The sequence below is a fragment of the Oncorhynchus mykiss genome, chromosome 3 (assembly GCF_013265735.2).
Source record: "Oncorhynchus mykiss isolate Arlee chromosome 3, USDA_OmykA_1.1, whole genome shotgun sequence".
Taxonomy (NCBI): Eukaryota; Metazoa; Chordata; class Actinopteri; order Salmoniformes; family Salmonidae; genus Oncorhynchus; species Oncorhynchus mykiss.
The window spans coordinates 11,579,478-11,600,603 of NC_048567.1; the positions used below are offsets into that span (position 1 = coordinate 11,579,478).

The 21,126-nt window shown below is 45.3% G+C and overlaps 1 protein-coding gene across 2 annotated transcripts; it reads left to right on the forward strand.

The window, feature by feature from the left end:
• The first annotated feature begins 830 nt into the window (after window positions 1–830).
• On the forward strand, window positions 831–21,006 carry LOC110520911 (zyxin-like). Of its 2 annotated transcripts, none has more exons than XM_036968965.1 (10): window positions 831–998; window positions 8,790–9,076; window positions 10,786–11,045; window positions 11,585–11,677; window positions 13,622–14,188; window positions 14,270–14,411; window positions 15,861–16,030; window positions 16,160–16,338; window positions 16,440–16,560; window positions 18,448–21,006. In XM_036968965.1, the coding sequence occupies exons 2-10, from the start codon at window positions 8,806–8,808 to the stop codon at window positions 18,556–18,558; spliced, it is 1,914 nt and encodes a 637-aa protein (XP_036824860.1). In that variant the 5' UTR covers window positions 831–998; window positions 8,790–8,805; the 3' UTR covers window positions 18,559–21,006. The 2 variants fall into 2 exon arrangements, with proteins under 2 accessions (XP_036824860.1, XP_036824853.1); XM_036968958.1 differs by lacking the exon at window positions 831–998 and adding an exon at window positions 1,058–1,569.
• The last annotated feature ends 120 nt before the right edge of the window (window positions 21,007–21,126 follow it).

Sequence of the window (21,126 nt, forward strand, 5' to 3'; positions counted from 1 at the left end):
AGTGGTTCGGTTTAGGAGTTAGGTTTGGGTAAGGGGTTAGTGGTTAGGGATAGGGTTTGGGTAAGTGGTTAGGTTTAGGGTTATGGGTTAAGGTTTATGGTTAGGGAAAATATGATTTTGAATAAATGAATTTTAGGTCCCCACGAGGATAGAAAACATAACGTGTGTGTGTGTGATAGGGAAGCTGTGTCAGAGGTAGCAGATGTGCAGGATGGGAGGGGTCATTCTCCGTGGTTGTGATATTACTGTAGGTTAGGGTTAGGCTGACATCCTCATGTCAGTAGGAACAGTCTATGAGGTACCATGTCCTTTTTTTTCACTCAATCAAACTGAGTAACAGAGTCACAGCAATGTATTACTTTATATTTCAAGGAAATAATGGTTATGCATGTATGTGATACCTGAACCAAACTGCATGGAAATGCCTTTTACACCAGGACAGGAACAGGGCTTTCAGCGAGTGCAACAGCACTATGTGATGTGGCCTTTCTCTTTCCCTTGTGTCCCCCAACCATTTTAGTGTCTGTACCTAATCAAGCCTCTACCTCCATTATCTCTCTCCTCCCTACCTCGTTCCCTCTCTCTGACCTTACAAGGAAAGGCAGGCAGCATTGATGTCATAGAATGAAGAATGTTGCAGGAATCCAGAGAGAGAGTGAGACAGGGAGAAACAGGAACAGAAAGACAGGGACATAGTAATATGCACATCCCGAGAGAAAGTCCAACAAGAAAGAACTTGTTTGGAAGGATGGTGTCATTCCTTTTCCATGGAGGGGGGGAGGAGAGAGAGAGAGAGAGAGGAGAGAGAGAGAGGTAGGGAGGAGAGATAGAGAGAGGGGGATCTAACAGCTGTAGGGGAACTGAGAGAGAGGGGGGGTAGAGGAAAGTTAACAAGCACACTTTCTTTCTGTGTCGGTTTGGATCTACAGCTAGGGAAAAGGAGAAGGAAGAGATACTGTAGGGGGGTTAATAGTTTGCTCTCCCAACTGCACACATAGGTAAGAACAGATGTTACACTGATTATGAGTTATTACATATTTTGTAGCCTTATCATTTCGGTCTAAGCAATGCTATAATCAGATGATGTGATATAAAGTTTTGGTGCATTGCAGAGTTTCAACAGTTAAGAAGATGTATGAAAGAACAATAGCAAAGTGCCTGGTACGATTATTACTCATCTACCGGGGCGGGTGTTCCGCTTTTTAGTCCACTGAGCAGTCCTTGTGCAAGGGGGCATTTACACTTTTACAGCTTTTGATAGATTCCCGCTCGCTCACGACAAAGAAAAATTCAGAGGCTGTAACCGGAAGTACAGTTTAGGAGGAATAGTTAGCTGGCTGATTAGCCAGACAGAAATCTCACATTCCTTTGGAAATAGACAGGGAAAGGGTGATGGCAACATCCATTTAGGGTACATATAGATCTGCCGTTGAAGAATAAATAGAAAGGGGCCGGTTGAGAACGATAAACCGTGTCATCGAAGTAGAGAGGCGAGGAAGTAACGTTAGCCCTCTACAACCTCTGGCTAGCTACCAACTGTAGGGAGGCTGCTAGCCAGCAAAAATATAGGTGAGTGCACAAACTAACTAGCCAGCATGTCTGGATTGCGCTTTTATATGTAGCTATTATATACATTTCCCGTTTTGAAGTTATTTCAACACTGGGTTGTATGCAGTTGAATGCTAGACCAGGGCTATCAATACGGATTGACACACACTGCAATTCTCTTGAATCAGGGTTAGACAGACTTTACCTAGCTATGACTACATGGATGATTCATTGATGACCGTCGGATTTATGTGTTCTTAGCTGTCTTGAGTTTTGCAGACCTACCATAGCTAATCATAGGCATGCTAAAAGGTGGGTGGGGCGCTAATGCAATACAGTGGATCATGGTTATCCATCAAGTTCCTACCAGCTGTTATTTCATCCAAAATGGGATTCCATTGTTTCACAAGATGGTTGTTCTCACGCAAACCCACTGACTAAAATGTAAAGAGAGAATATAGATTTAAAACTGAGTGCTGTGGTAGTTTTCCAGCCCCATAGACAAAAGTGCAATTAAAGGGAAAATCACCTCAAACTCTTTTTGGTATTTTTCCCCCCCATTAGTCCACTGTTTTCATTAGTCCAAATGTTTTGCATGTCAGCAGTCAAGTGTTCAAGATCTTGGACTTTCAAGAAGCAAAGTGTCACTTGCCAAATCAAATGTTATTCATCACATGCTTCATAAACAGCAGCTGTAGACTGACAGTGAAATGGGTGATTAACATTTGTGTAACATTCCTACAGGAATCTGTTCCAAAAACGTTGTGAAGTACAAGGTTGCCAACAAACAACGCATACAAAGTAGCATGATCAATTAACCTAGCTGCCGAATAGGCATCAACACACCACGCGTGTCTGTGCTGAAACTCAGGGACAACGATGGAGCTTTAGCAACTGTAGGGTAGTCACTAGATGGCCATGCTAGAGAGGACAACACTGGCGTCAGAGCTGATGAGCTAGTAGGGAAGTATTTTTGTTGTTGATTTAGGGCTAGGGTCATGGTAACGTTAGGGGATAGGGTTAGGTGTTAGGGTCCAAGATTGTGTGTGTGGGGTGGAGGGGGTTGATACAGTTATATATCGTGATATTATTTTTGACAATGTATCGTTTTGACAATATCGCAATTTTATCAAATAATAATTTTTCCTTCATAGCTTGTACTCAATCTTTTTAAATAAGGAGCCAATTTGTTTTCAGCACTTTTATTTCCATGACTGATCAAAACTCGTTTTCTCATGGCTCTCTCTTGTCCTCCTGCAGTAGATGTATGGTGCGCAGCATGTTTGGCACATTGAGTCGCAATAAAATCACAGTATCGCATCTCCGATGCATATAGAATCGTGAGAATCGCAATACGTATAGTATCGTCACCTAAGTATCGTGATAATATCGTATCGTGACGTCCCTGGCAATTCTCAGCCCTAGTTCAAGAGTGGCTTTCAGAATCAAGTGCTTCTGCCTGTTTTATACTCCTCATCTGGATTCCAAAGGGATCGCCTCCAAGCAGCGTGTTGGCTTGTCACTAGTGTTCTTATTGGTCTGGCACAGTATCTATTGTTGCTGTTGTTTCTCTCAGGTGAACACTTACAGACAAACAGCCAGTGGTAAAACAACAGTGTACTGTAAGTGTTTAGTGTTATAGTCCCATCCATCCACATCCAACACAGAATGATGCTTCAATCGATGTCTGGGCCTTGATACCATCTCAAATATCATCTTCTCTACCAAATTAATTGTCTTCTAATCCTCCTTTGTAGACCGATGACCAACCGACCATGTGGAAATCATAACGTACTCGATAAGCTATGAGCTATTATTTACAGTAGACGGTTTGCATGAGTTTAGCGCTCTCTCTGCACACATGATGTCGCCTCATAGCCAAGCTGTAAAACTAGTTAAGATGATGAAATACAGGCCGTGGTGATGTCATCCAACTGAAATGATAGGAGGGAGCTTTTTGGGGGGGGTGTTGAGGTAGGAGTGATTTAGGGAGTGAAAGGGGGAGCAGATTGGAGATGGAGGGAAAGGAAAAAGCAGACCATGGTGTTGATGATGTCATTCAACTGAAGTGCCAAACATTCTCACCATGGGTCTCATCATCTCTGGATCCAATTTCACAATGGTTTACTTTAGTTAGGCTTGGGGGACTGTCTGGGAGGAGCCTGCAGCTGACCTCACCATATACAACCATTAGCCAGGTCTACAGCCACATGGAATCTGTGGGGAATGTTTTTTTGTCAATGCCTTTACAGTTGGCTGAGTAGTGAATTAAATAATACATCATAAAAAATAACTTGACTTATGTAGGATGACGTTTACAGCGGTATTTGTTTTTTTAATTCCTCAAATAGGGTGGTCTATTTCCAGGGGCACCATGAGGAATGTTTGCTCTTAGCATGTCTCAGTCCCGTGACCGTCTCATGCATTATCCCCAGGGCTTTTCTACAGTAGGCTAATATAATGATACACTTTTAAATAAGAGCACTAGAACCAATAAGCCTAGTTCTCTGCCTCCACTTAGTGTAGAGCGCTGGCTCTCTAGAAAGATAGAAAGCCTTTAGATCAAAGCCTAGTAATATTTCCCTCACAACTGAACAGTCTGCTGGTATCCAATGCACTGGTCCTCATCAGCAGAGGTTTCAACAGGGTTCTATTGGCCAAGGAGAGCAGGTTTCTGTCTGACTGAGGATATTACAGGGGAGGTCTGCTCTGCTTGATGCAGGCTCTTTCATCACAGAGAGGAGCCAACGCTTTGTCAGTGGAGCGTTGGACTCTTACTAGGTTGGACTTTTACAGCCAGTTTCCAAGACTGCTTTGTGTGGTCTTGGAAATATAAGACAGCTAGCTAGCCTACAGGCTGTAGCAAGCTGTGCTAGGGTGGGCAACCAGATTGGTTGATGTCCCCTTTCGTCATTTGCCTTTAATATTTCATCCTGCTCTTCTCTGCATTATTTAACAGTAAATCCATTTTGAAAATAGAAACGTTTTAACAGTTTGTGGCTTTTTGTTGCTCACTTTGAAGGGGCTTGTGAGTGCAAATATGAGATCTTCTCTCTTTGGCTTCCTGTCAGCATTTTAACTGTTAAAGTACGAAGTTATGAGTGAAATGTGTTTTCCAGAGGATCCTAACAAACAAAGTTAGCTTACTTACGCTGTTTTTTTCTTCATACTGTGTTGAGGCCTGAGTCAGCATTTCAGGAATACTTTCACCCACATTTGATGCCTTTATCTTGTCAGAACTTGTGTCAAGGCCTCCAAGTCACAGCTACATGCAATGTGGAAACCTCAATTTCAAACTGAAAAACTTGTCTTAAGGTAACTGTCAAGTTAAAATCTCACTTTTTATAGTTCATATTCTGTTAACTCGTCCTGTACTCGTATTTGCGACCAAAGCATGAATTGGAGAAAAAACACTTTAAAAAACCTACCAACTTGTATCTCACAGACCCTTTAAAAATGTGCCTGCTATTTGCTCCTAGAACATGATGTCATGTTGGCTGATTGGCTGAGCTTGAGAGTCGGCCGTCTACTTGCCTTAATATTTTTAATGAACAGTATACACCACCCACACCATTCTGTCGCTGGGGTACACCCACACCATTCTGTCGTTGGGGTACACCCACACCATTCTGTCGCTGGGGTACACCCACACCATTCTGTCGCTGGGGTACACCCACACCATTCTGTCGCTGGGGTACACCCACACCATTCTGTCGCTGGGGTACACCCACACCATTCTGTCGCTGGGGTACAGCCACACCATTCTGTCGCTGGGGTACACCCTCACCATTCTGTCGCTGGGGTACACCCTCACCATTCTGTCGCTGGGGTACACCCACACCATTCTGTCGCTGGGGTACACCCACACCATTCTGTCGCTGGGGTACACCCACACCATTCCAACACAGAAAAGCTGCTTTTTAACCTACTTAATACAAATTAAATAACTTTCACTCATATAATTAATTATAGGTCATATTTCACAGAAATCTGGTAACCCTGGGAAGGAAGTTCCGTAAAGTTTCTCATGAAACTGACATGGCGTAACAGGTGGTAAATCATTCCCCGTCTAAGGGCTGATTCTGATCATAGAGAAAGAAATCAGTCACCCGCATCACAAGCCCACATCGGAGAATGTACTAGGCTAGTTCTGGGGCATTGCTTTTCCTTCCAAAACAAACAGGGCCTGAGGAAACCCATTTATATTATCACTATGGCAATGGTTTTTAAATATGTTGTTGCTCTAACAAAAACATTTCACATGATGGACAAAACCATGTTTCTAGACATAAGCCATTAGGCTTGTTAATGATCCAACGGTGAGACACTGACTAGGACCCATCGGTGTCGTTATATACAGTGCATTCTAAAAGTATTCAGACACTGACTAGGACCCATCAATGCCGTTATATACAGTGCATTCTAAAAGTATTCAGACACTGACTAGGACCCATCAATGCCGTTATATACAGTGCATTCTAAAAGTATTCAGACACTGACTAGGACCCATCAATGCTGTTATATACAGTGCATTCTAAAAGTATTCAGACACTCACTAGGACCCATCAATGCTGTTATATACAGTGCATTCTAAAAGTATTCAGACACTTTGACTTTTTCCACATTTTGTTAAATCACAGCCTTATTCTAAAATGTATTTCATTGTTTTTTCCCCCATCAATCTACACACAATATCCCATAATGACGAAGCTGAAACAGATTTTTGCTAATTTAATTCTAGTTTGCTAATTTATTTAAAATAAAAATCTGATATCACATTTACATAAGTATTCAGACCCTTTAGTCAGTACTTTGTTGAAGCACCTTTGGCAGCGATTACAGCCTCCAGTTTTCTTGGGTATGATGCTACACGCTTGGCACACCTGTATGTGGGGAGTTTCTCCCATTCTTCTCTGCAGATCCTCTCAAGCTCTGTCAGGTTGGAGGGGAGCGTCACTGCACAGCTATTTTCAGGCCTCTCCAGAGATGTTCGATCGGGTTCAAGTCCGGACTCTGGCTGGGACACTCAAGAACATTTAGAAACTTGTCCTGAAGCCACTCCTGCGTTGTCTTGGCTGTGTGCTTAGGGTTGTTGTCCTGTTGAAAGTTAAACCTCTGCCCCAGTCTGAGGTCCTGAGCGCTCTGGAGCAGGTTTTCATCAAGGATCTCTCTGTACTTTACTCTGTTCATCTTTCCCTCAATCCTGACTAGTCTCCCAATCCCTGCCACTGAAATACATCCTCACAGCATGAGGCAAGCATTCTTAACCATAGCGATGTTGCCAGGTTTCCTCCAGTCGTGACGCTTGGCATTCATGCCAAAGACTTCAATCTTGGTTTTATCAGATGAGATAATCTTGTTTCTCATGGTCTGAGAGTCCTTTAGGTGCCTTTTGGCAAACTCCAAGAGGGCTGTCATGTGCCTTTTACTGAGGAGTGGCTTCCACCTGGCCACTCTACCATAAAGGCCTGATTGGTGGAGTGCTGCAGAGATGTTTGTCCTTCTGATGGTCCTCCCTCCCTGACCAAGGCCCTTCTCCCCCAATTGCTCAGTTTGGCTGGGCGGCCAGCTCTAGGAAGAGTCTTGGTGGTTCCAAAAACTTCTTCCATTTAAGAATGATGGAGGCCACTCTGTTCTTGGGGACCTTCAATGCTGCAGAAATGTTTTGTTACCCTTCCCCTGATCTGTGCCTCGACTCAATCCTGTCTCGGAGCTCTATGGACAATTCCTTCGACCTTATGGCTTGGATTTTGCTCTGACATGCACTGTCAGCTGTGGGACCTTATGTAGACAGCCTTTCCAAATCATATCCAATCAATTGAACTTACCACAGGTGGACTGCAATCAAGTTGTAGAAACATCTTAAGGATGATCAATGGAAACAGGATACACCAGAGCTCAATTTGGGGTCTCATAGCAAATGGTGTGAATGCTTATTCACACAAGGTATGTCGTTAAAAAAATATATATATACATTTGCAAAAAAACTGTTTTCCTTTGTAATTATGGGGTATTGTGTGGCTTGATGAGGGGGAGGGGAATTATTTAATCAATTTTAGAATAAGGCTGTAAGTTAACAAAATGTTGAAAAGGGGAATCCGAATGCACTGTATACTCTGTAGGGCACTATAACAGCCTAGCGTCTAGCTGAAAGTAACGTTAAGACAGGTACTGAGAGAGAGGGCCCACGTCTCTGTTTAACCAGGGGTCACCTACAGGGCCCACGTCTCTGTTTAACCAGGGGTCACCTACAGGGCCCACGTCTCTGTTTAACCAGGGGTCACCTACAGGGCCCACGTCTCTGTTTAACCAGGGGTCACCTACAGGGCCCACGTCTCTGTTTAACCAGGGGTCACCTACAGGGCCACGTCTCTGTTTAACCAGGGGTCACCTACAGGGCCACGTCTCTGTTTAACCAGGGGTCACCTACAGGGCCACGTCTCTGTTTAACCAGGGGTCACCTACAGGGCCACAGGCGTTTGGGGAATCTGAGATAGAGCCGCTGTGGTAACGTGTTTGTGGTTAAAAATGCTGACGTGAGGTAAATATTTGAGCTAACCCGTTGAATGACCCTCTCCTTGACGTAGCTCACATGAACATGTTATGATGGTTTTACCCGTCTCAGGTCCGACCCGGTCAGCCCTATAGTAAACCATGCTGTAGTTCTCAACTGTTTTTATTACAATGAACGGTTTCATACTGAGAGTTGACCTTGAAGCAGCTGTAAGTGCTGCTATGGTTACGGTATACCTCTCTCCATACTGAGCCTAAGGAGTGGCTAGTGTGTATTTACAATCTGGGGTGAGGTACTGTGTAAAGCAGTCAAGATCTATCAGAGGTGTGTGTGTGCGTGTTTCGGATGCATGCTTTGGAGGTTCTCTCCTGTAGTTAGGCTACAGGGTTGTTAGATCCTTTGTTGATGTGTCCCCACTAATTCACCAAACAGAAATATTCCCCTACTGTTTCAAAAGCTCTGTGTGCTCACCTCAGATAAGCTAATGCTCTATGGTTCATTTCTATATCAAAGGTTTAATTTATCTTCTCTGCTATCCTTTCTACAGCTGGCCTCCAGGTTTGCTAGACCTCCTCTGTAACACAGCCATCTCTTTAACAGTTGGCAGCCTCCCTACCGCTCATTTCAGTTTGTGTTGATTTGGATGGATTGTGTTTGTCCTCTTCTAAACCGTCGTAATAAACCAATATGGTCATAAACAACAGCTGTCCTCTTCTTCTCTCCTCAGACAGTAAAACGACAACATGGCTGAATCCAGCGGTAGTAAACCCTTCATGGTGACTTCCTCCATCAACCTCAAAGTCACCACCCCCTCCTTCTACAACCAGCCAAAGAAGTTTGCCTCGGTCAACCCGCCGCGCCCCAAAAGCCAGTCCGACCCGTGGCCTCCCCCGGGCTCAACTCCTCCCGCAGGTCCCTCTCCTCCCCCCAGCCTGGTCTCAACACGCGGTGTCGGCACAGCTGTCATTGGTCGAGTTGGAGTGATGCCTCCACCCCCACCATCGCTCTGCGAAGGTGATTGGCCGTTTTCGTTTGTCATTTTGTAAACATTTATCCCATGCATCTAGTTGTCTGGTTCAATGTGACACCTAACTCCTTCACTTAAACTCTTTCCCTTCACAGTGCAGATGTGAAGTAACTGGATAGGTGTAAAAATATGATGGTAGAGGTTAGGGGTTGTTTTAGGACCAAACTTATCTCGCAACAGAAGCATCAAGCATGTTATTATTTAGTTACAAGTATTTATCTTTGTTTCTGATAAAACAAGGATGTTGGATCCCAGAGTTTGAGCCTGGTGTTGGCAACCCAACAGATTGGTAGACTGCAACATTGCCTTTATCCCGTCAATGAAACTCACCTTTCCTGTTTCTCACACTAATTACTGCATTTAAAGGGATACTGCGAGATTCTGGCAATTAAGCTGTTTTTCTACTTACCCACCTACTTATCCCTTTAAGTCTATTTTCTTGACAGTATCATTTCACTGTCTCTGTGTGTGGAAACTGTATTGTCATCGAGTTCCCTTGAATCAATGTCTGGGTGGGTGCAGTGAATAGATGACAGGTTTTGAATGAGTGTCTGGGTGGGTGCAGTGAATAGATGACAGGTTTTGAATGAGTGTCTGGGTGGGTGCAGTGAATAGATGACAGGTTTTGAATGAGTGTCTGGGTGGGTGCAGTGAATAGATGACAGGTTTTGAATGAGCGTCTGGGTGGGTGCAGTGAATAGATGACAGGTTTTGAATGAGTGTCTGGGTGGGTGCAGTGAATAGATGACAGGTTTTGAATGAGTGTCTGGGTGGGTGCAGTGAATAGATGACAGGTTTTGAATGAGCGTCTGGGTGGGTGCAGTGAATAGATGACAGGTTTTGAATGAGTGTCTGGATGGGTGCAGTGAATAGATGACAGGTTTTTAATGAGTGTCTGGGTGGGTGCAGTGAATAGATGACAGGTTTTGAATGAGGGTCTGGGTGGGTGCAGTGAATAGATGACAGGTTTTGAATGAGTGTCTGGGTGGGTGCAGTGAATAGATGACAGGTTTTGAATGAGTGTCTGGGTGGGTGCAGTGAATAGATGACAGGTTTTGAATGAGTGTCTGGGTGGGTGCAGTGAATAGATGACAGGTTTTGAATGAGTGTCTGGGTGGGTGCAGTGAATAGATGACAGGTTTTGAATGAGTGTCTGGGTGGGTGCAGTGAATAGATGACAGGTTTTGAATGAGTGTCTGGGTGGGTGCAGTGAATAGATGACAGGTTTTGAATGAGTGTCTGGGTGGGTGCAGTGAATAGATGACAGGTTTTGAATGAGTGTCTGGGTGGGTGCAGTGAATAGATGACAGGTTTTGAATGAGTGTCTGGATGGGTGCAGTGAATAGATGACAGGTTTTGAATGAGTGTCTGGGTGGGTGCAGTGAATAGATGACAGGTTTTGAATGAGTGTCTGGGTGGGTGCAGTGAATAGATGACAGGTTTTGAATGAGTGTCTGGGTGGGTGCAGTGAATAGATGACAGGTTTTGAATGAGTGTCTGGATGGGTGCAGTGAATAGATGACAGGTTTTGAATGAGGGTCTGGGTGGGTGCAGTGAATAGATGACAGGTTTTGAATGAGGGTCTGGGTGGGTGCAGTGAATAGATGACAGGATTTGAATGAATTATAGAATGTTTAGAAACCATTGGATTGCCATGCCTTTGATTTAACCAATCAACCCTCTCCGTTTCTATTAGACTTCCCGCCCCCTCCTCCTCCGTTGGACGATGAGCTGCCAGCCCCTCCCCCCAACTGTGCAACCACACCCCCAGCCTCTGATGCCCCTCCCCCTGCCTTCCCTCCCCCTCCCGCGGTGGATGACCTGCCCCTCCCCCCCGCCCCGCTTGAGGAGAATGCCTGTCTCCCCCGTTCCCCGTCTCCCCCTCCTCCACCACCCCCTCCCCCTCTCCCAGTCTCTGGTCCCAGCAGTGTCCCCAGTGCTGGGGAGAACTTTCAGGTGAGTCAGGGTTAATAATCATAGGAATGGTTACGTTGGTAACCAGTTTATAATAGCAATAAGGCACCTCGGGAGTTTGTGATATATGGCCAATATACCATGGCTAAGGTCTGTCCAGGCATTCCGCGTTGCGTCGTGCATAAGAACAGCCCTTAGCGTTGGTATATTGGCAATATACCACACCTCCTTGTGCCTTATTGCTTAAATATAGAACTTTCCATAAGGTCCCAAAGCACATTGTATTGGTGTAGTTGTGTTGGATGACGGCCAGAACTCTCATCCACACATCCACTACCATGGTGGATGTCCCCAGTAAACAGATGTGGAAGTCTATTGTCTAACCTGATGTGAGTGCTTAAGTTCTGATCCATGAAAATCAGTTACATTCTGTTCTATCAGTACACTTCTGTGCACATTCCCCATTGACACAAGTGTATGATTTAGGTGGCAGTTGGAGTTTGCTACATTTTTCAAGTCAAGATTCAGCCTGTTGATCAACCCTCTCTCTCACTCTCTCTCTTTCTCTCTCACTCCCACAGCGTCTGGCAAAACAGACTAGTTTTGACAAACAGCTGGATTCTCTGACTGACCTGCTCTCTGAGATGGAGACCAGAGGACCCTTCAACCCCAAGGTACAGAGAAGGACAAGGGGGAGGAGGGAAAGTATTTCATATACTGTAGAGCTTCATATACTGTAGAGCTTCATATACTGTAGAGCGCCGTATACTGTAGAGCGCCGTATACTGTAGAGCTTCATATACTGTAGAGCTTCATATACTGTAGAGCGCCGTATACTGTAGAGCTTCATATACTGTAGAGCTTCATATACTGTAGAGCTTCATATACTGTAGAGCTTCATATACTGTAGAGCTTCATATACTGTAGAGCTTCATATACTGTAGAGCTTCATATACTGTAGAGCGCCGTATACTGTAGAGCTTCATATACTGTAGAGCTTCATATACTGTAGAGCGTCGTATACTGTAGAGCTTCATATACTGTAGAGCGTCGTATACTGTAGAGCGTCGTATACTGTAGAGCGTCGTATACTGTAGAGCTTCATAGAAGCACACAACGCCAGTAAACCAACAGGGAAACTGACTGTAACAAAAGACTGCAGTAGACATAGTATGATACAGAGAGAGTAGGAAAGACTTGGGACTGAGAAGATGGAGGGAAATAAGGATGCGATGTGGAGGGGAATAAATGGAGGAGTAGGGAGGGGGAATAAATGGAGGAGTAGGGAGGGGGAATAAATGGAGGAGTAGGGAGGGGGAATAAATGGAGGAGTAGGGAGGGGGAATAAATGGAGGAGTAGGGAGGGGGAATAAATGGAGGAGTAGGGAGGGGGAATAAATGGAGGAGTAGGGAGGGGGAATAAATGGAGGAGTAGGGAGGGGGAATAAATGGAGGAGTAGGGAGGGGGAATAAATGGAGGAGTAGGGAGGGGGAATAAATGGAGGAGTAGGGAGGGGGAATAAATGGAGGAGTAGGGAGGGGGAATAAATGGAGGAGTAGGGAGGGGGAATAAATGGAGGAGTAGGGGGGGGGGGATTGAATGGAGGAGTAGGGAGGGGGGTGAATGGAGGAGTAGGGAGGGGGATTGAATGGAGGAGTAGGGAGGGGGATTGAATGGAGGAGTAGGGAGGGGGATTGAAGGGAGGAGTAGGGAGGGGGATTGAATGGAGGAGTAGGTAGGGGGAAAAAAGAGGAGACGTTGACTCAGAAGTTTGAATAAAGGGGCCTCCAAGGTAGAGAGAAAGAGGGGGAGAGAGAAGGTTAGGATAAATCGTTTGGCCAGATGCCAGGCTGTTTTGTGTCTGTTCAGGCTGATGGCTCTAGGATGAGTAAGCTGTTCGTTACTGTACACAGACAGACAATGAGAGAGTGATGTACAAAAACAGAGGAAGTGAGTGATGCAGAGAAACTCACACTGAATGATTATATATATATATATATATATATATATATATATATATATATATATATATATATATATATATATATGAGAGAGCGAGAATACTCCATTGTGATCAGGCCTGTGTGTGTGGGGCCAAGCCAGTGGTCTGGGGAAACAGCCATAAATAGAGAGTGTTTTTATCCTCCTGGGCTGAACTGGATCAGAACAGAGAAATGTTGGCACAAGCTCTTGATAAGAATGTCAGAGACAGATTACTACTGATGAGCTCAAGTTCCTCTGTATGACTCAGAGCCTGTGCTTTGTGGAAGTTGAAAATTTGATACGATAGAAAATCACTACCTGCAACCTTTTAAAATGTTTGAATTCTGTACTTGAATGATCCTAATAGCCGTTTTCACCGTTCCTAAAAACACAGCCGGCTTGTTAAGGAGGGTGGATTGTTTAGAATGTTTCAAATAGTACTGTATAGAACATTGTATTTTCACCTGGAAACCTCCAAAATAGCTGAAGGGGCACTCAGTTCCTAATGCTTTTAGTCTAAAAGTAGGTTTGAGTTCCATACCACAGCTTGTTGTTGTGTGTTCTCTCATAGTTCTCTTCAACTCTTCAGTACATATAGCCTGTAATGTTTTCTTGTCTGATCTTGTCTCCCCAGTTGCCCAGTCAGTACTCAGCTCCTCCTCCTCCTGCCCCCAAGCCTGCAGGTCCTCCCCCCACTGCTCCCAAGCCCAACCTCTCCTTCCTCCCCCCTCCAGAGATGGGAGACAAGCCCCCTCCCGCTCCCTGGGCCGAGGAGCTCAAACTCCGGACGACACACAGACAAGCCAATAACCCTATATCCGCCCCAGCTCCTGCTCCTGCCCCACAGCCATTTGCTAAAGCCCCAGTCGTGGCTCCTAAGGCTTTTGGGGACATGAAAACGGGGACGTTCGTGTCTCCTGTGGGGCTGAAGAACCAGAACCACGCCCCGGCTCCATTTGGTGTTGCTCCTAAACCTTCCCCTGCAGCCAGCTCCTTCCCTCCTCCTCCTGCCGCTCCTCCCGCCCCACCAGCCAACAAAGTGGCTCCCCCAGCCTTCAATCACTCAAAGCCCTCTTCCATTGACTCTCAGATGACTGTGAGCCCACCCCCTCCTGCTCCCGTGCACCCTCCTCAGCCCAAAGCGATGACATCACCACCTTCTTCTTTCAGCCAGCCAATGAAATCTCCCCCTTCATCAAAGGTATGTTAGGAGACCCTTAGGGGTGAGTGTGTGTGTGTGTTTAGTACTCCCCCTGTTAGATGTGTGTTTTCTGTCCCCCAGCCCTCGCCTCCTGGGCCTGTCTCTGTCCCAGGTGGAGGTGTTCCTCTCTCCATGAGGGAGGTGGAGGAGCTGGAGAGAATGACCAATGCATTCATCAAAGACATGGACACACACGCTCCCGTCATCACCTCAGCACCTACAGGTACACACACCCTCCGTTCATCACCTCAGCACCTACAGGTACACACACACCCTCCGTTCATCACCTCAGCACCAACAGGTACACACACCCTCCGTTCATCACCTCAGCACCAACAGGTACACACACACCCTCCGTTCAGCACCTACAGGTACACACACACCCTCCGTTCATCACCTCAGCACCTACAGGTACACACACGCCCTCCGTTCAGCACCTACAGGTACACACACACCCTCCGTTCATCACCTCAGCACCTACAGGTACACACACACCCTCCGTTCATCACCTCAGCACCTACAGGTACACACACACCCTCCGTTCATCACCTCAGCACCAACAGGTACACACACACACCCTCCGTTCATCACCTCAGCACCTACAGGTACACACACGCCCTCCGTTCAGCACCTACAGGTACACACACACCCTCCGTTCATCACCTCAGCACCAACAGGTACACACATACCCTCCGTTCATCACCTCAGCACCTACAGGTACACACACACCCTCCGTTCATCACCTCAGCACCAACAGGTACACACACACCCTCCGTTCATCACCTCAGCACCAACAGGTACACACACACCCTCCGTTCAGCACCTACAGGTACACACACACACCCTCCGTTCAGCACCAACAGCTACACACACACCCTCCGTTCAGCACCTACAGGTACACACACACCCTCCGTTCATCACCTCAGCACCTACAGGTACACACACACCCTCTGTTCATCACCTCAGCACCTACAGGTACACACACACCCTCCGTTCATCACCTCAGCACCTACAGGTACACACACACCCTCTGTTCATCACCTCAGCACCTACAGGTACACACACACCCTCCGTTCATCACCTCAGCACCTACAGGTACACACACACCCTCCGTTCATCACCTACACTAGTTCATTGTTTCATACTACCATACCCATCGTGTCAGAACAAACTCTATTATCAGAGCGTCATTATCTTGTCCAGTTCCTGCCTGACAACACTCTCAGTATGCTATTGGTTCTGATTGATTGGGCTGTAGTTCTAGTCGACTGGGCTGTAGTGCTAGTAGACTGGGCTGGGGTGCTGATGGGCTGGGGTGCTGATGGGCTGGGGTGCTGATGGCCTGAGGTGCTGATGGGCTGAGGTGCTGATGGGCTGAGGTGCTGATGGGCTGAGGTGCTGATGGGCTGAGCCTCCTCCCTCCTCTCTCTCATTGGTACTAGACCAGTATGTCTGTGGTAATGACTTAATGACTGTGTGGAATAGGACTGGCTGGGCTCTGCCTCTGTCAGCGTCAACCAACTATAATCCCCTCTCTCTTCGTCCTCTCTCTTTGTCCCCTCTCCCTTTCTATCTCTCTCTCCTCACCTCATCTCTCTCTCTCTCTCCCTCTCCTCATCTCTCCCTCTCCACTCTCTCTCTCTCTCTCTCTCTCCTAATTTCTCTCTTTCAGAGGTATGTGGTAAGTGTGGTGAGGCTCTGTCTCGTTCCCAGCCTGCAGTGAGAGCCATGAACAAACTCTTCCACTCTGACTGTTTCTGCTGTATGAGCTGCCATCGCCCCCTGCAGGGCATGCAGTTCTACGACAAGGACGGGACGCCACAGTGTGACGACTGCTACACTGTGAGTACACACATGTACACACACAGTAATTACATGCACAAACAGCTTACAGTAATTCATTCACTCTCTCACCGACAAAGACATGTACCGTGTTTGCTCTCCCACCCTCCTGTCTGTGTGTGTCTACAGAGTTCTCTGGCGGTGTGTTCTCGGTGTGGGGAGCGTATTACAGACCGTGTGTTGAAGGCGGTGGGCCAGTGTTTCCATGCCCATTGTTTCCGCTGCTGCACCTGCGCCTGCAGCCTGGAGGGGGCGCCCTTCATCACCGACGACGACAACAACCCATACTGTGTCCCAGACTACCACAGGTACGGCCTCTCATCTCCTTGTCTTTCTCTCTGTCTCTCTCAGGTATTGTCCTCTGTGTGTGTGGTACAGTCTAATGTCCTCTCTGTCCCCCTGCCTGTAGGCGTTTCTCTCCCCTGTGTGTGAGCTGTAATGAGCCCATAGTTCCTGACGCCGGCAGTCAAGAGACCGTCAGAGTCGTGGCCCTCGACAAGAACTTCCACCTCAAGTGCTACCGCTGTGAGGTAAGGACAACAGACCTGCTACATCTAAAGTACTACCGCTGTGAGGTAAGGACAACAGACCTGCTACATCTAAAGTACTACCGCTGTGAGGTAAGGACAACAGACCTGCTACATCTAAAGTACTACCGCTGTGAGGTAAGGACAACAGACCTGCTACATCTAAAGTACTACCGCTGTGAGGCATTTTTCCTATTTTGTTGCCTTACCTGGAATAAATGTTGTATCATTTGATTTACACAACATGCCTACCACTTTGAAGATGCAAGAAATACGACAAAAAAAACAGAACTTGAGTGTGCATAACTATTCACCCCCCCAAAGTCAATACTTTGTAGAGCCACCCTTTTCAGGAATTACAGCTGCAAGTCTCTTGGGGTATGTCTCTAAAAGCTTGGCACATCTAGCCACTGGGATTTTTGCCCATTCTTCAAGGCAAAACTGCCCCAGCTCCTTCAAGTTGGATGGGTTCTGCTGGTGTACAGCAATCTTTGTCATATCACATATTTCCAATTGGATTGAGCTCTGGGCTTTGACTAGACCATTCCAAGACATTTAAATGTTTCCCCATGAACATCTGGAGTGTTGCTTTAGCAGTATGCTTAGGATCATTGTCCTGTTGGACGGTGAACCTCCGTCCCAGTCTCAAATCTCTGAAAGACTGAAACAGATTTCCCTCAAGAATTTGTATTTAGCACCATCCATCATTCCTGCAATTCTGACCAGTTTCCCAGTCCCTGCCGATGAAAAACATCCCCACAGCATGATGCTGCCACCACCATGCTTCACTGGGGTGATGAGCGTTCTCGGGGTGATGAGCGTTCTCGGGGTGATGAGAGTTGTTGGGTTTGCGCCAGACATAGCATTTATCTTGATGGCCAAAAAGCTCAATTTAGTCTCATCTGACCAGAGTACCTTCTTCCATATATTTGGGGAATCTCCCAAATGCTTTTTGCCGAACACTTTAAGCAATGGCTTTTCTGGCCACTCTTCTTTAAAGCCCAGCTCTGTGGAGTGTACGGCATGAAGTGGTCCTACGGGCAGATACTCCAATCTCTGCTGTGGAGCTTTGCAGCTCCTTCAGGGTTATCTTTGGTCTCTTTGTTGCCTCTCTGATTAATGCCCTCCTTGCCTGGTCCGTGAGTTTTGGTGGGCAGCCCTCACTTAGCAGGTTTGTTGTTGTGCCATATTCTTTTTATTTTTAATAATGGATTTAATGGTGCTCTGTGGGATGTTCAAAGTTTCTGATATATTTTTATAACCCAACCCTGATCTGTACTTCTCCACAACTTTGTCCCTGACTTGTTTGGAGAGCTCCTTGGTCTTCATAGTGTTGCTTGCTTGGTGGTGCCCCTTGCTTACTGGTGTTGCACACTCTGGGGCCTTTCAGAACAGGTGTATGTGTATATCTATCTATCGATCATGTGACTGATCATGTGACACTTAAAATCCACCTGTGTGCAATCTATTTAACTAATGATGTGACTTCTGAAGGTAATTGGTTGCACCAGACCTTATTTAGGTGCTTCATAGCAAAGGGGTGGATACATATGCATGCAATGCTTTTCAGTTTTTTATTTTATAGAATTTTTTGAAACAAGTAATTTTTCTGGGGACTATTTTGTGTATGTCCATTACATGAAATCCAAATAAAAATCAATTTAACTTACAGGTTGTAATGCAACAAAATAGGAAAAATGCCACGGGGGATGAATACTTTTGCAAGGCACTGTAAAGAAAGTGCCAGATGTGAAGATGAACTCCTGAAGATGTATTATGAAGAGCTGGTGAAATATCTTAACAGTTTGAATGGTGCCCCCCGAGTGTTTTGGATGTAAATGTTTTCCAGTGACCTTCTGCACATCCTGAAGTCTCTCTTCCTGGTTGCAGGATTGTTCCCGCCCCCTCTCCATAGAGGCGGACGCAGACGGCTGCTACCCATTGGACGGCAGGATCCTGTGCATGAAGTGCCACACCCAGCGGGCCAAGGCTATGCAGTGATTGGTGGACACATCTGTTATTCAAGTCAAACTTTGAACCAAATCCAAGACGGGATCCATTCAGCTTCCACCATTCTGTATTTGCAACAGGGCTTTACTTGTGAGTGAGTGAGTGAGTGAGTATGTTTGCATGCAGATGTCGTTATGTCTCTCTCCTCTTTCTGCTTATTCCCCCTCTCAGTCCAGAGGTAATGTACTGCACTGAGAGACTCCATTCCTCCTCCCCTTCTCCCCTTGTGTTAATGCCAGTGTTATCAAGGCCATTTTTTGTTTATGCTTAAATTCCCAGCATGACTTGCACAAGTATAGCTTAGTCATGGGCTGTCCCAACAGTCAAAGATGGTTTCCTCTCCTCTTCTCTCTCCACTGATAGGAAAACATGTTGAGAAGGTTTCAGCCTTAAAACTTTGATTTGTCTTTCACTTTTCAGTGGTAAGGAAGGAAAAGAGTGGAAGTATTTCAGAGTGAGACATAGTAAGATGAAGTTGACCCTAAATGCTGATCTTGGGTCAGTCTTGCAATCCCCCCCTTACTGATTATGGTTAGATCTTAGATCTGTGCCTACTGGCAACTTTTCCCAGAAGTTTAGTGTAACCCCCTGACCCCAGTGCATGAGGAGTTGAACAAAAGTTTAAGGTGGACTAATTCATGTTCCCCTGCACCTCCCATAGGGCTGAGCTCTGGTGGGCTGGTGGCACATGAAGCACTTTGGAGTGCCTGCAAACATACAAGTTACTTAACTGCCTTTAGAGAGTGCTTTCTAGAGAACTACATATCCCACCAGACACAATGTAGCAGAGCAGTGTGTTGTAGGAAATGTAGTTCCTCTTGGGCTAAAAACTGAGTGCAAAAAAATATATATATATATATGTGAATGTCGCTCTCGTTTGTTTTTGTTGTGTGTGTTTGTTGCTTTATAGGCATGCATAGCTACAGATCACTGTCAGTTACTCTCACCAGTTTGTCAAGCACAGAATGAGGGTACAATACGATCAAAATGACCATTTATTTCTTTGTCAAAAGAATAGAAGATTTAAGATCATGATTAGAGACACTACCTAGAACAAAGGTCAAAAGTTAGCCCAGCACAGATTCCATTCCTATGATCTCCTCATGTTAAATAGAGTGCTGTAGTTTAAAGAGGACCACATGGCTTAGAACAGAACCTACGCTACAGGCAGAAGTTGCTCTTAACCGCTAGGATCAGATTACCCTACCCCATCCCTAATCTTAATTTAAAGGGGATGGAGGGAAAACGTCGGATCCTGCATCAGTAGTTAGGGGCAACTTCCAGGACCTACAGTACAGTATAATCCTATCATCCTCAATGAAGCGCTCTTGAACACATACTTATGTAGTGTGCAGGCGAGTTAAGATATCTAATGATTAACATAGAGATATTACCTCTCATTAATTCAATTCACCTAAAGGTAAACTCATGGATTTTTGCACTATACACCTGCATTTACAAATGCTTAGTATTTTGGGCATTTGCAGCTCTCTGAATAACATGATAGAACTGATTCTGAATCAGGGTTTTAAGTATTATAAACATGCAACAGATCAAATGGCCAGTCTGTTTTCCAGTAGAGTGTAGTAGGTCATTGACTGTAGCAGTAGCATGTAGATCAAACCAATACAGTTCAAGGTGATGGTAACACGTCACTCAAACGCATCACACTTTAAATTCACTGCCTTTGTTTTTGTGGAATTCACTTCAAGTTTTAATCATATTTTTTGTGCTTTACACAGTATATTGTTCCTCTTCCTCTCTCATAATACTTCAATAAATACCACTGTTTCCATTAGTCAGCTTAGTGTTCTTTTATGTCTCGATATCAGTTATATTTACTCTGCTTGTAATCTTACCATACTGTATTTTATTGATAAGTACTTATTTTCAGTGATTTTTCTGTGAAACTTGGTGAGTTGCCATTTCCACCCTAGTATTCCTATCTCTCCTGTTCAGACTGGTTTGGCACCGAACACCCATCCTTATTACAATCCTCAGTCTGGCATAGCAACACAACCCTAATGACAAATCTAACATCCTAAACCATATGGCCAAATACAACTCCATATGCATGTTATCTGGGTCGTCGGTATCATCTTTAGTATTCTCAGTTTTTTGTTTTTTTATTTGCACAAATGATTCCACCTTTGTGACCATGCCTTTGTCTTCACTGTCAGACCATTGGTGTGTGATGATGCCTTTGCTCATTTATTTAATGATAATTGCCTTGTTCTTTTCATATAGTTTTTTATAAATTCCTCTTATATTTGTGTGTTTACGGTTCCAAACATGCCAACATGAATTACCTGTACATGTCATTCTTTTTCTTCTTTCATTTTACTGTACTCAAAATAAAACTGCTAATAGCCTAAATGCTGTGTGGTTTTATTGTGCCTGTTTGGCATTTGCGATAATTAAAGGTCTTTACCCCTGGAAGTTATTGTTCAGTATTGTCCTCATTCTCTCACATCAATAATTAAAGGTCTTTACCCCTGGAAGTTATTGTTCAGTATTGTCCTCATTCTCTCACATCAATAATTAAAGGTCTTTACCCCT

Excerpts from the sequence above, each read along its gene's own strand:
- LOC110520911 (XM_036968965.1), top strand. The coding sequence starts at position 8,806 with ATGGCTGAATCCAGCGGTAGTAAACCCTTCATGGTGACTTCCTCCATC. Across the intron at positions 14,412-15,860 it reads CATCACCTCAGCACCTACAG|AGGTATGTGGTAAGTGTGGT; the intron begins GTACACACACCC and ends TCTCTCTTTCAG. Across the intron at positions 16,031-16,159 it reads AGTGTGACGACTGCTACACT|AGTTCTCTGGCGGTGTGTTC; the intron begins GTGAGTACACAC and ends GTGTGTCTACAG.